This window comes from Australozyma saopauloensis, chromosome 1, assembly GCF_035610405.1.
Source record: "Australozyma saopauloensis chromosome 1, complete sequence".
NCBI lineage: Eukaryota > Fungi > Ascomycota > Pichiomycetes > Serinales > Metschnikowiaceae > Australozyma > Australozyma saopauloensis.
The window spans coordinates 1,264,709-1,278,722 of record NC_086131.1 but is presented as its reverse complement, the minus strand read 5'-3'; the positions used below and the strand labels follow the sequence as shown (position 1 = coordinate 1,278,722).

Sequence of the window (14,014 nt, the reverse complement as noted above, 5' to 3'; positions counted from 1 at the left end):
CTACCACCACTAAGATCATCCCTCATCTCGCCCACTGATACTATATAGATCTTCTCGATTACATAACTTCTCCACCTAATATAATCTGTGACAATGGATTTATCTAAAGAAAGTCTCCCATCTAACGCATCAGACAACAGCGCCGAGGTGCAACAATTCCGTGGAACGGAAGTAGAGCTGCAAAGTCTCAAACGTACAGAGACACTTCTTCTGCGCGTGCAAAGCAAGTTGTCTTTCTTCAATGAGCAATTGCGGGAGGGCAGAAAAGGCATCTACCTTGAAACACTTCGCATCTACCTCATCATGGCTGTTTTTGTGTTGGCAGTGTTTTCCATCTACTGGGGTTCATATTTCGACAGAAGTCTGCGTTACAAGAATCTTCGAATGCTTGTGGTCATCGAGGATGATCAGATCGTCGATGGCATGGAGCCATTTATTGGAAACTCGGTGCGCCAAATTTTGAACACGTCTCAGGCTCATTTCTTGGGTGACTGGAAAATATACAACTCCTCTGAATTTTCTGCTTTGGCCGCAAAGGATGGCCTCAGTATCTTTGACGAGGTAAAGAAACAGGTCCACCATCAACACTACTGGTCTTCCATTTATGTCAAGCCCAATGCTACCGCTAACTTACTCAATGCTATAGAGGCGGGAAACACAGCTTACAATGTCTCTTACAACTCTGTTGTATCCTATTACGAAACCGGAAGAGACTATTTGGCCATGAACTCATATGTCACTCCAAACGTGGCAAGAATCAACGACATGTTTCTTCGCATGCAGGGATCTATCATAGACAACATGATGACCGGAAAGAACACCTCGGATATTTTCGCCGATATTAACGCTGTTAAAGTGGCAGCTTCGTCGCTAGAATTCTTCAAGATTGACGGTATTCCCTTCACCGATGCAGTGATCACTGCTCCAGCACAGGTGGGTCTCATTTACATGGTCATTCTTACATTTTTCTCTTTCAACTTCTTCTCCACTGTCTATCCAAAAGTTGCTAAGATGAACGTAAAGCCAGTGCAGTTTTTGCTCTATCGTGTTGGCTCTACAATTATCAGTTTCCTTGTTTTGAGTTTCTTCTTTTCCATGGTCTCACTTGCGTTTCAGGTCGACTTCACCAAGGCTTTTGGCAAAGGTGGCTGGCCAGTATACTGGGCCACCAACTTCTTGACCATGTGGGCTGTGGGCGGTATCAACGAGGTAGCTGGAATGTTGATCATTATGGTCTATCCACCCATGATTGGTTTCTGGTTGTTGTTTTGGGTTGTCGCAAACATTTCCGCTACCTTCTCTCCAATTGCGCTTACCCCTGCCTTCTACCGTTACTCGTACGCAATGCCTATTCATGCCTCATACGAGATTACCAAAGTCATCATTTTCGACACTTACAAGGGCGCCTTGGGACGTAACTACGGAATTCTTGTAGCCTGGGTATGTATTGCAACTGTGCTGTTGACTGTGACATCGGTGTTCTTCGGAAAGAAAATGGCTGCCCGCGCTATAGCAGAGAAACAACGCCAAGAAGAGGAGTTCCTCGAGAAATTCCGCCATGAAGATGGCGAGGCCATCAATTTGGAGCCATGAGGATCGGCGCAAGCTCCGATCCAGTGATCACTCCTTGAATTCCGGGCTCTCAACCTGAAGAAGGTGTTGCCTAACTAATTTTTTCGTCATTTTATCGTTCGAATTGTTTCGAAGATCACTAATCTATTGCACAATGTACGTTTGAATAGTTGAGATAGTATTCCTTTGTAAGCTTGTAAGGATATGACTGATGCGATCGCCGCGCATCAAGGCGATCTCTCCAGGTTCGAATTGATCATTACTTCCAAATGGTATATAATGAGAGACGATTTGATGCGTTCTGCAAGTATCCACTTTTTGACCATGAAGCTCTTGTACGTCCTCGTCGCCCTTGCAACCGCCGCCAGTGCCTACGCTGAGGAGTTCATGAACTCCTATCCTCCCCCATACGACATGTCTGAACGCAAGCCTCCTGAGAAGGATCAAGTTGTCAAGCTTGTAGACATTCCAAATAAAGGTCGCTACAGATTTGTCTGTAAAGGAAACAACGGCCCCTGCCGCGCCAAAAAAATTCGAAAATTCGTCTAATGCTGAGACAGATAGCTATATAGTGTAAAGATGTTTCTGCTTTCTGAAATTACAGTAGCTATAAAGATTCGGAGTAATTGTGACAAATACTAGTAATGATCCCTCATTGGACACAAACAGAAACAATTAATCAATTTGAGACATATTTTTCATAGTAGATTTTATTGCTACTACAACCTTCCCTCACGCCGTGTTGTAGGACCCTGAATCAATTAGACCAATACCAAAACCAAAGGCCAGAAACAGAAAAAAAGACGAAAAATATCTGCTCAGGAATATCTCTCCATGATTTCAAAATCCACATTCCTATCACCAAATCTAATCGTTGACTTTCACCTTTTCTCGACTTCTGGTCTTCCTCCACCATTACCACTCCAGATCTGCTAATAACCGATCCTGCAGTCTGTTTATGTACTTGAAATATCACCCCAACCACATATTTTCTACCTTGTACATATAAATACGCGACTTCCCCCCTGTGATATAGTCAGATTATTTTTTAAGGTCCTCTTCTTCTAATGTCCCTGCATCCGCCGTCCAAGGACGATCTCCGGGGCCAGCTTCTGGAGATCCAGAAGAAACTCTTTGGAGCAAAGAAACCGGGGCAAACTCCGCCTGTCGTAGATAAAAAACTGCCCCTCCAGAATCTCACCGCGTCGAATTCATCTCTGGCTCAAACTTCTCGCCGAAACTTGCCGACTCCAGGTCTGTCGAGGTCAGACAATGTAAGTGGAAATACCACCGTGATCCCGCTGCCTCGGCCACACTTGCGGCCTGAATCCAAGGGCCAGGATATGAATTTTGTAGTTGGACTCAGTGAAAATTTGCTCAGCGAATGTAGACGTTTGGCAGCTGAGAACCTGAAGTTAAAATCGAAATTGAAAGGACAAACGGATGAGCTAGCCGAGTTCAAACTGCACGTGAACACCCTCTCCAAGTCATCACGGTCGGCTGCCGATACCGAAGTCCAGCTCAAGGATAAGAATTGGGAGTTGGAGACGATGTTGTCGAAGGTAAACGAGGAGATGGGTGCGCTTAAGTCCGCTAACGAGCGGTTGGTCAAAACGCACAACGAAACAACGCTTCGCGTGTCTTCTTTGCAGCGAGATAACGAGGAGCTCAATCTCAAAACTGCGACTTTGAGCTCCGAAATAAGACAGGTTTCTGACGCTTATCGTAACGAGGTCGCAGAATTGCAAGATCGTATTGAAAACCTCAACGATGAAAATGATAATCTTCTTCTCCAGGTCTCGGCGCTGAAAAACGTCAAAATTACTGAGACTGTTACGAAAGGCTCCGCAGCAGAGAAGCTCTTGGTAGCACTGGTTCCTGACCTTGAAGATCCCACTGACCTTGACAAAATCATCGACGAGTTCAGTGCTCTTCCAATATCAATTCCTGCCTCTGACCCAAGCAATAAAGACCTCGAGCTTGAGACACTCAAGGCCAATATTGTAAATTCTAACAAAACTATTCTTCGCTTACAGTCCTCTTTGCTTAAATTGAGAAATGCTCCTTCCGCATCCTCGCATAATACCCCTAAGAGTTCAAAGAAATTCAACCGCAAGGATTTCACACAGCCCCCATCAGCCACCAGAGCCAGCCACTTTCTTTCTCCCGCTAAGCGTGCTTCAAATTTCATCGTACTCAATGATCTGGAGAGTGAATCAGAGTCTGCTCAGCAACCCAAATGGGCTAATGATGAGGACTGGGAGCTGTTACCCCCCAATACTCCTTCCAAGCCTTCGAAATCTGGTCTTCCCAAAGAAAATGCAAAAGCTGATCTCAGCAGTATCATCGCCAGTAGTGACACTCCTGAGCTCGAGAGAGCCGTACTTCATGACTCAGACAGCTCTGAACTAGATTTTGAATCTCCATCTCACATCTCGCGCAACCGTGTTCTTTCTAAGGAGCTCACAAGCGCTATGGGCACTATCACTGAAGAGCAAGTGCAAAAATTTGCTAAAGACAACGGTTTGGTTTTACTTTCGCTGGCCGACTACGCTAAACTCGAACATAATAATGTTGAGGACATGTCCTCCGACAGACTCTCAGCTTTGCTTAAAGACAAGGGTTCGGTTCTTTTGACACAAGAGGAATATTCAGACCTCTTGGATGAGCAAGAAATGAAAAATAAATTAGAGGCCAGCGGTCTTGTCACCATTCCATCTGACGAGCTTTCACAACTAAGAGACATTCAGACTCAATTTGTTTCACCACCATTTGAATATCTATCTGAGAAATTACAGTCTGTGGGATTCGAAACTATTACAAAAGATCACCTCAAAAGTCTTGAGAAATCTCAGGCTATGGTTGAGTCTCCAACCGAAAGTTTCCTCTCTTCAAAAGCTCAGTCTCTCGGTTTGCAAACGATAAACAACGAAGAGTATGCAAGACTTAAACATGTTGAGATCAACTTCGATCGACCATCCAAAGAGTACCTCACTGAAAAAGCCAATGAAATGGGCTTGTTGCTCTCATCGATCCAGCTCTACGATGAGATCAAGAAAAAAGCAGAGGAACCTTCTATAGATCACTTGAAAGAAAAGGCAGAACGACTTGGGTACTCGGTTATCCAGGAATCTGACCACTTGTCGCTCTTGAAGCCATCAATCGAGCTGATTAGAGCAAATGCTGAGTCATTAGAGCACGTCGTTGTTGCGAAAGAGGTCATGGATAATCTCAATGATTCGGTGAACTCACCTCTGCTTGAATATTTGGGCAAAAAAGCCTCATTGTTCAACAGCCAAGTAATCTCTAATGATGATCATCAGAAGCTTACCTGTCCTGATTTGCCTTCGTTGGAATTAAGAGCAGGGGAGCTTGGTCATAAGGTAATCACGAGCGATAAGCTCTCAGAACTTGAGACATTGGCTTACAATCCAGATCTTGATACTGTAACAAACAGAGCTTCAAAGCTTGGCCATAGTATATTGAAGAACGATAGATTGCTCGAGTTGGAAAATCTTGCTTTCCAACCAAGTCTTGATCATATCCGGGAAAAGGCTGCTGGCCATCTGGTTATCGAGACATCATACTTCGAGGAATTGAAGAGAAAAGTGGAGAATCCATCAATTGATGAAATCAATCTGTTGGCAGATGGTCATGGAATGAAAACTATCCACAGTGATGATCTCGCTAAATTGACTCAGGCTGCCAATGAGCCAACTATTGAAGAAGTCATTGCAAATGCCAAGCCTTTTGATTATAGTGTCATACCGAATGATGAATTGAATGCCTTGAAGACGCTGTTAGATAGCCCAAGTCTAGAGTATTTGAATACTAAGGCTGCTGCTAATTCTAGGGTTTTAATACCTGAAGACGAGTTCATTACATTTAAACGCATAACCCTGCTCTCTGCTGAAGACTACTTGAAGGAAAAGGCGGTTTTAGAAGATTTGGTAGTTACTGACAAACTGAAATATGATATGATGGTGCACACCATTGATACCCCTTCAAATGAACACTTGGAGGAGAAGGCTGCTGCTAGATCTTTGATTTTGTTACAAAAAGCTGAATATGAAAAAATGACCGAATCGATCGAGTCGCCTTCCCTAGAGTACTTGCAGGCTAAGTCTGAGCCAAGAGGTATGCTTCTTGTGGAGAAGAGTCAATTTGACGCGATGTCAGCCTCTATTGACTCGCCCTCCGTTGAGTATTTGAAGACACAAGCAGAAAAGAGTGAGATGGTAGTGACAGACAAAGCAAAATATGATGAGATGGTTGAATCGCTTGAAACACCCTCTCTTGACTACTTGAATGCGAAAGCAGAGACGAAGGGAATGCTCTTAGTTGAGAAATCGAATTATGACGCAATTACCGCATCTCTTGAATCTCCTTCCACCGAGTATTTGGTAGAAAAGGCAGCCTCTCACTCCCTTATTGTTACCGACAAAGATGAATATGCCCGGATGGTACAGTCTATGGAAACACCAGGCGTGGAGTACTTGCAAGAAAAGGCGGCATTGCATCAATCTATTGTTTTGGACCAATTAACCTATGACTCTATGAAAAAATCTATTGAAAGCCCGTCTGTTGAATACTTGCTGGAAAAGGCGGACAGTGTCGGCATGAAAGTCCTTGAAAAGCCAGCTTATGAAGATCTTATGCGTTCTATAGAATCTCCTTCCATCGATTACTTGAGCGGAAAGGCAGATTTGCTGGGACATTGTTTGGTCGATGCAGATAAATTTGCAACCATGGAAAAATCCATTCAATCTCCGTCCACCACATACTTGAGGGAAAAAGCTGAATTTTCTGGCATGGTTTTGTTGAGCAAACAGGATCATGAGAAACTTGAACTGCTCATCGAATCTCCTAGCATTGAAGACTTGAAAGAAAAGGCTTCCAAGCAAAATTATATTCTCCTCCCTGTAGAGGAGTATGAAAAGCCAAACTATCACTATTTGGAGGAAAAGGCTGCCTTGTACGACCTGCTTGTCGTTGAGAAAGAAGATTTTGAAGAAGTTCAAAATTTTGTCAAGCAACCACCTTTGGAATTCTTAGTCGAAAAAGCTTCTGCTTTGGATCATACTATAGTTCCAATGGCTGACTACAGTTCCCTCGAGCTTCGTGCTAATTCTCCTGCAATCGAACACATCAAGACGAAAGCTTCAGATTTGAACCACGAGGTCATTGAATCCTCCGAGTTTGCCAAATTAAAGCATGACCTTGAATCACCTTCTCACGAATTCATTTCTGCAAAAGCTCTGCAAATGGGACACACTGTTCTCTTAAAGACTGACTATGAACTCTTGGAGCAAACCGCTAATCACCCTCTGATTGAAAGAGTACGTGAGCTTGCTGAAAGGAATGATCATGTTCTTTTGGAGAGAGAGGCTCATAATACCCTTGTGGAACAAGCTGAGAAACCCACGAAGGACAAAATCCTCGAAACTTGTGGCCTCTACGAACTCAGCGCCATCCCTCACAACGAGATTGCTGAACTTCGAGATGCTGCCAGCGACGATAGTTACGAAAAATTTAAAAGGCTCGCAGATTTGCACCATCATGCCATTATCTCAGTCTACGATCTTCAAGAATTGAGACGCGTTGCAGAGACCCCAAATCCAAATGAGTTGAAGTCAATGGCAGAGCGCCTCAATTATGTGGCTTTAGAGAGACAAGAATTCGAAAACCTCGAGTCATTGGCGCACTCGCCTGACTTGAGTCATCTCCAGACCCACGCAAAGTCCATCGAGTATTCTGTTGTACCCTCAGCAGAGCTAAACGAGCTTAGGCAAATCTCAACCTCTCCAGACATGGCCAAAGTGCGCGAATTTGCTGCTCTTCACAATCAGCACGTTCTTGATAAAGATGAACTTACCAGATTGCAAAAACTCGCATACGAGCCAGATATTGTGCATCTTCAGGATGTAGCTTCTAAATTAGACCACATTGTCATTGATCAAAAGTCTTACAATGCTCTTAATGACTTGGCCCACAGTCCATCAATGGAGCATATTAAGGAATTAGTGACAAAGAACCATTTTGTCTTGTTATCTGAACAGGAACATTGCGCCCTTGTAGAGCCAAGCATTCCAAAAATTAAAGAGCTTTGTGAGTCGCACTCGCATGCTTGTGTACCACAAAAAGAATTTGATGAGCTCAAAAAGCTCGCAAACGAATTTTCTATTCCACGTCTAGAGAAGCTTGCAAAGGAACAGCACTATTGTGTCATTTCCGAAGCTCAATTGGACGGTTTCAAACATCCAAGTCTTGATGAGATTAAGGAACTCGCCCTCCTTCACAATTATGTGGCTGTTGATGAGAATAAGTACGACGAAGTGTGCGCTCTTGCCGATACGCCACCTCTCGATCACGTCAAAAAATTGGCTGAAGGATTTTCTTATACCTTGGTTGCGAATGAGGCTTACAATGCTCTCGTTGAACCTTCAAAGGAAGATTTGGAGACATCTGCTCAGAAGCATGGAGCAACTGTCATCGGAGTTACGCAGTTGAATAATCTCAAATCACTTGCTTCATCACCTCCTACAGCACATGTTGAAAAAGTTGCAGGATTATTAGGTCTTGCAACAATGTCAACCGCAGCTTTAGCAGCCTTGAAAAAATCCGCAAATAATCCGTCCTTTGACGAGATCGTAACTAGTGCGAAGAAGCAAGGATACGAGCTTGTAGACCAAAAGGAATTGGAGCAATTAAAACAGAAAACCGAGCTGCCAGACTTAGAATTCATTAAATCGTCTGCAGCATCTCATAAATACTCTGTGATTCCAGACGCACAATATAGTGAGTTAAATCAGCTCGCGCATACTCCATCAATCGCCCATTTACAGCAAAAGGCAAGGGATGTGGAAGCAGTTGTATTGCCTCAAACCGAGCATTACAAGATTCTCCAGCTTGCCAATGAACCAGACTCGGGACATTTGAAAAAGTGTGCTCAACGTCTCGACTTGGAGATCATTGAGGCGGATGAGCTTAAAGACTTAAGATCCTTGGCAGAGAATCCGGAAAAAGAATTTTTGATATCTTCTCTATCGAAACATGGCTATGTACTGGTACCAAATGAAGAATTTGAAAAACACCTTGAGGACAAGGAGAGGGCGAAAACAATGAAACTTGTTCCAAATGAGCAATATCAGATTTGGAAGTCCACATATGAATCACCTACAACAGACTTCCTTAAAGAGAAAGCAAGAAACCTAGACCTTGCTTTAGTGAATCGTGAGCAATATAAGAATTTGTTGGAACGTGATTTACATCCAACCAGGGAGCTTTTGAGCCAGAAGGCAAGCTCTCTAGGTTGTGTCCTCACTGAAAGTGACGAAATGGATAAGTTAATTGAGCTCCGCAAAAAAGATGCCAATCCATCAAGAGATATACTCTCGGAGAAAGCAGAGACGTTGGGCCTTTTGGTGATTGAGAAGAGCGCTCTTGATGCTCTCAATCAGAAGGTCGATAGCCCATCAATGCAATATTTGGAAGAAAAAGCTGCACTTCTTGATACTGTCGTTATTAAGAAGAGTGAATTGGAAGCCCTCCACGAAGCTGTCAACTCTCCATCTTTGCAATTTTTGCAAGAAAAATCAGAGGGATTGGACTATGCACTCGTTAAGAGGGATGTTTTTGATGAGCTCAAGGGAAAGATTGAGTCCCCATCTATTGAGTACTTGAGAGAAAAGTCTAAGGTAGTCGAATTGGAGCTCGTGGGCATTAGTGACTACAAAAATCTTAAGAACGAACTTGCAGAACTTCAAGGCCAAGTAAGCAACCCCTCTATTGACTACTTGAAAGAGAAGGCTCAAAGTTTCAATCTAATTGTTATGAAAGAGAGTGATCATACGGTTCTCAAAGACAGCATTGAGCACCCTACCCTTGAATATATCCAGGATAAGGCTGGAGCCAACGATCACCAGATTATCTCGATTTCTAAGCTCAGTGACCTTGAGGAGAGACTTTCGAACCCAACCTTGGATTATTTGGATGAAAAGATCAAGGGTTACCGATCTCTTATTGTGAATCAAGATGAGTATGATGCCCTTGTTGAACAACTAAAAGAACCAAAGACAGAATACTTGCAAGAACAAGCTGTAAGACATAACCTACAACTTGTTGATACCAAGACCTTTGCAACGCTCCAAGAAATTGCCGAGCGCCCAAGTGTGGCATTCTTGGAAGACAAAGCGAAGGTTCACAACATGCTCATACTTCCAGAAGCCGAAGTTCTTAGCATGAAGAGCAATATTGAACTGCCAACTCTTGATTACCTTCAATCGCACTCAAAGAGTCTCGGATACGAGACTGTTTTGAGCGCGGATCTTGATGAAATGAAACGCCAAATTGATGCTCCACCACTCTCGCTTCTTTCCGCTAAGTCTGAGGCTCTTGGCTACAAGACGATAGCTATGACTGAATTTGATAGCTTGGTAGGCATTCAAAGTGCTTACAACAATCCTGATCTTGAGTATTTACAAAACAAAGCACAGGAAAAAGACCATGCTATCTTGGAAACAACGACATTAAACGAGTTAAAGAACATCCAGTCACAATTTGGACAACCATCGCTCGAATATTTGACTGAAAATTTGAGCAATCATGGCTACGTTGCTTCATCAAATGAAAAGTACGCTCAATTGGTCTCTGCGGATGCCCAGTACAATGAACCAAGTTTAGATTACTTGAAGGAAAAGGCCTGCTCAAAGGGTCATGTATTACTTCCTAACACCGAATTGAGTATGTTTGAAAGTACTAAAGCCAAATTTGAGAGTCCTTCTTTGGAATACTTGAAAGAACAAGCTACCTCTCAGAACCATGTTCTCTTGACTCGTGAGGACTCTGCTATGTTGAGTGATACTGCCTTACGGTACGAGAGTCCAACTCTAGAGTATTTGCAGGAAAAAGCAAAAGCTTTAGATTATTCTGTCTTAGAATCTCGCCAGGAGCAAGAATTCGATGAACTCAAGCAAAATTATAATGAGCCAAGCTATGAATATCTTGAGTCTAAGGTAGCCAACTATGACCATTTGATGTTGAGTAAGGACAGATTGGAGAGCCTCGAGCAAACAGAGAAGCAATACAAAGAGCCTAGTCTTGAGTACTTAGAATCCCATGTGCAAAAGCTTGATAGACAGGTCCTTACCTCGCAACGTGTCTCAGAACTCACCGAGAAGGAGAAAATCCTTCTAGCTCCTCCTTTCGAGTTTTTGCAAGATCATCTTCTGGTGCATCAGCATGTTGCTTTACCCAACGACAGATATGAAGAGCTTGTGAGTAGAGAAAAGCAACTTCAGTCGCCTACATTGGATATTCTTGCAATGGGTGCTTTGCTGCTCGGATCTGTCGTGCTTGGTTCTGACAGACTCAAGAGTCTTGAAAACACCGAAAAGTCACACAAGTCACCTCTGTTTGAGTACTTGGAAGAAGAATCGAAGAAGAAGAATCACATGCTAGTGCCAGTAGAAAGGCTTGAGGAATTCAAGTCCACTGAATCCCTGTTCAACCAGCCATCAGTTGATTACTTGGAGAAACACGCGCAAATCAACAGCCGTATTGTATTATCGAATCAAGAGCATCAAAAGCTTCGCGATATCCTGGAAGCACACGAAACTCCATCTCTCGAGTACTTGGAATCCAAGGCTTCTGTATTTGGATCAAGTATTGTCACAGCTGCGGCTTTAGCTGAATTGATGAATATAAAGGAAAGCTTCGCATCGCCATCGTCTGAATATTTGGAACAGAACGCCAAATTGTTGAATAAAGAAATTGTTGATCTGCAAGAAGTTGAAGATTTGAGATCATATAAAAAATTGCCATTGTCTGACTTAGCGGCCAAACAAGACTCAATTGTTCTTGGAATGCAGGAATTTTCGGAATTGAAAGCTTCTTCTGACCAAACTCTAGATGAGAAGGCAGCTTCTGTCGGCATGTTTGCAGTTAAATCTGATGATCTCGAGTCGTTGAACAAGCAAGTGACTCAGTATAAGGAGTTACGTGAACAGGTCGATCAGCCAACCACAGAATTTGTGAATGGTCTCGTTCTGCAAATTGATTCAATACTATTGAGTAATGCGGATTTTGAATCGCTCAAACATCCCTCTTTTGAAAAGTTGCTCGAATGGAGTGACGAACGTGAGTTTTGTCTTATTAACAAAAACGAGTTGGCTGACTTGAAGTCTTCTGTTGCCGAACCTCTAGAGAACAAGGCTACCAGAAATGGTTTCAAATTGTTAGCTATTTCGGATCACGAGGTCATGATCAACCAGTTAAACGCCCCATCCCTAAGCCTTCTCTCCGATAAAGCTCGTGGATATAACAAGGAGCTAATTGCAGTCGACGAACTTGCAGAATTGCGCAAGGAGGTGGCGCTTTCCTTGGAGGAACGGGCAACACGTGATGGCTTGGTAGTCGTATCTGTTGGTGAGTTCAGCGACATGTATCAGAAAGCTCGTGAACCGACAATTGACGATCTTGAGTCTGCTGCTGCCGCTAAAGAGCACAGCATCATATCTACATTTACTCTCGAGGAACTTAGACGTGAGGCGAACAAATCGTTGGAAGACCGTGCAGCAGGAAGTGAGTTCAAACTCATTTCTAACGATGAGTTTGAGAATTTCTCATCGATGGCCATGGAATTTGCGGAGCTCAAGGAGACTAATCAGCAGGCCATTCTCGAAAGAGATGAATTTTCCGCGAAGTTGAAAGAGCTAGAGCTGAAAGAAGATGTGTACCTGGTTCCCCTTCTCCGCGAGCAAGCTGGAGTTTTCGGATTTTCACTCATTTCAGATGAGGAATTGAATAATCTTCAGACAGAAATCAAGAATCAAAAGGCGCTTCTCGATGAAAATCCACAAGACTCTGATGTTGCGATCAACAAATATTTCTCAGATCCCGAGTCTTTGCCCGATATAAGATCTCGCATTGAAGGGCTCGGATTTAGCCTTATGGGCAAGGACGAGAATCTTACAAAGAATCTGGAAGAGTTCAAGTCCATGGCACCCGATTATGGATTAGTTGCAATTGGGCTTGACGAATATGAGAGACTCCAAAAGCCACACACCGTGGAAACACTTCTGGCACTTGCAGCAGGACTCTCGATGTCCTTGATTCCAGCGGTCGAGGTCACTAAGTTGAAGCAAACTCTCGCAGAACGTGACTCCACAATCCACGAGCTTCGTCTGTCAAACCAAACTCCAAACACGGAAGAACTTGTACAAAAGTTGCGTAACTTGGATATGGTGGTATTGAGTAAGGACGAATACCAGGAGATTAAAACGCCTTTGCCACAACAAAAGGAATTTGCAACGGAGGAGAGTCTCAAGAAGGATGCTGAGGAGTTGGGTCTCAACGTTGTTCCAGACTCGGAGTTACAAGAAATGAAACGTGCTTCTGCCACTATAAATGACCAAACAATGTTCCGGGACTTGGCAAAGAAATGGAACATGCTTTGCATTCCTGAGACCGCTTTTGTTGCTACGGATTCTCAGCAGACTCCTGAATTGAATCAAGTTAAGGTTATTCCAACACCATATTTCAATAGGCTCACTCATAGCGAGTCTATGAACATTGAAACCATCGATGAGGACACCTTCAAACAGTTTGCGGAGAAGAAGGGTTTCTTTGAAGTGGGATCTTCTACCCTTCAGAAGGTGCCATCGATAGGCGCGGACACAATCGCGTCCAATTTGTCAGGAACAGGAATGGTAAGATCCAAATCTGCGAGGTCTAACCTCAGCATTCACTCGCATAACAGTATTCCACATTCCATCACTGCTCTCTCGATAGCCACCAATATCTCATTTACCGACAAGTCCATGATCCCAGCCATTACTCAAGTGGTGATTGGTGAATACTTGTTCAAGTACTACCGAAAGCTTGGACCTTTGAGCGTCATCTCTGCCTCGCGTCATGAGCGGTACTTCTGGGTTCATCCATACTCTTTGACGCTCTACTGGTCGTCTTCAAACCCAGTGTTGACCAACCCTTCAGAGGTGAAGACAAAGGCCATGGCCATCATCAAAGTTGAAGATGTGGAAGACCCTAACCCATTGCCGCCAGGACTTCATCACAAGTCTATCGTGGTGCACTCCCAAACCGGCTCGATTAAGATTACTTGTCCTACAAGACAGAGACACAATATTTGGCTCAACGCATTGAGATACCTTGTCAATAGAAATCTTGACGAGGGAATAGGCCTGAGGCCGATGACAGCAGCGCAAAGCGTTCGTCTGCCAGTTCGCAACACCGCAGGCCCTGATGAGATTGAAAGTTTGTATGATGCGAATGTTGACGTGGAGAATTCGACCAGACATGCATTCCCAAGGTCATCAACGATGCCTAGATCATCTACGATGCCACGGATGCGGTCAATTGGGCAATTCCAGAGTATTCGAGGCAATTCTGCGAAGTAAAGTATATAAAAAAGTATGAATTAGTG

At 43.6% G+C, this 14,014-nt stretch overlaps 2 protein-coding genes across 2 annotated transcripts; both read left to right on the top strand.

Moving 5' to 3' along the window:
* Window positions 1-93: 93 nt before the first annotated feature.
* On the top strand, window positions 94-1,593 carry PUMCH_000579 (uncharacterized protein; the record flags this gene model as incomplete). Its single annotated transcript, XM_063019658.1, has 1 exon — window positions 94-1,593. The coding sequence occupies one exon, from the start codon at window positions 94-96 to the stop codon at window positions 1,591-1,593; it is 1,500 nt and encodes a 499-aa protein (XP_062875728.1).
* A 1,046-nt stretch (window positions 1,594-2,639) lies between these two features.
* PUMCH_000578 (uncharacterized protein) lies at window positions 2,640-13,988 on the top strand (the record flags this gene model as incomplete). Its single annotated transcript, XM_063019657.1, has 1 exon — window positions 2,640-13,988. The coding sequence occupies one exon, from the start codon at window positions 2,640-2,642 to the stop codon at window positions 13,986-13,988; it is 11,349 nt and encodes a 3,782-aa protein (XP_062875727.1).
* Between the last annotated feature and the right edge of the window lie 26 nt (window positions 13,989-14,014).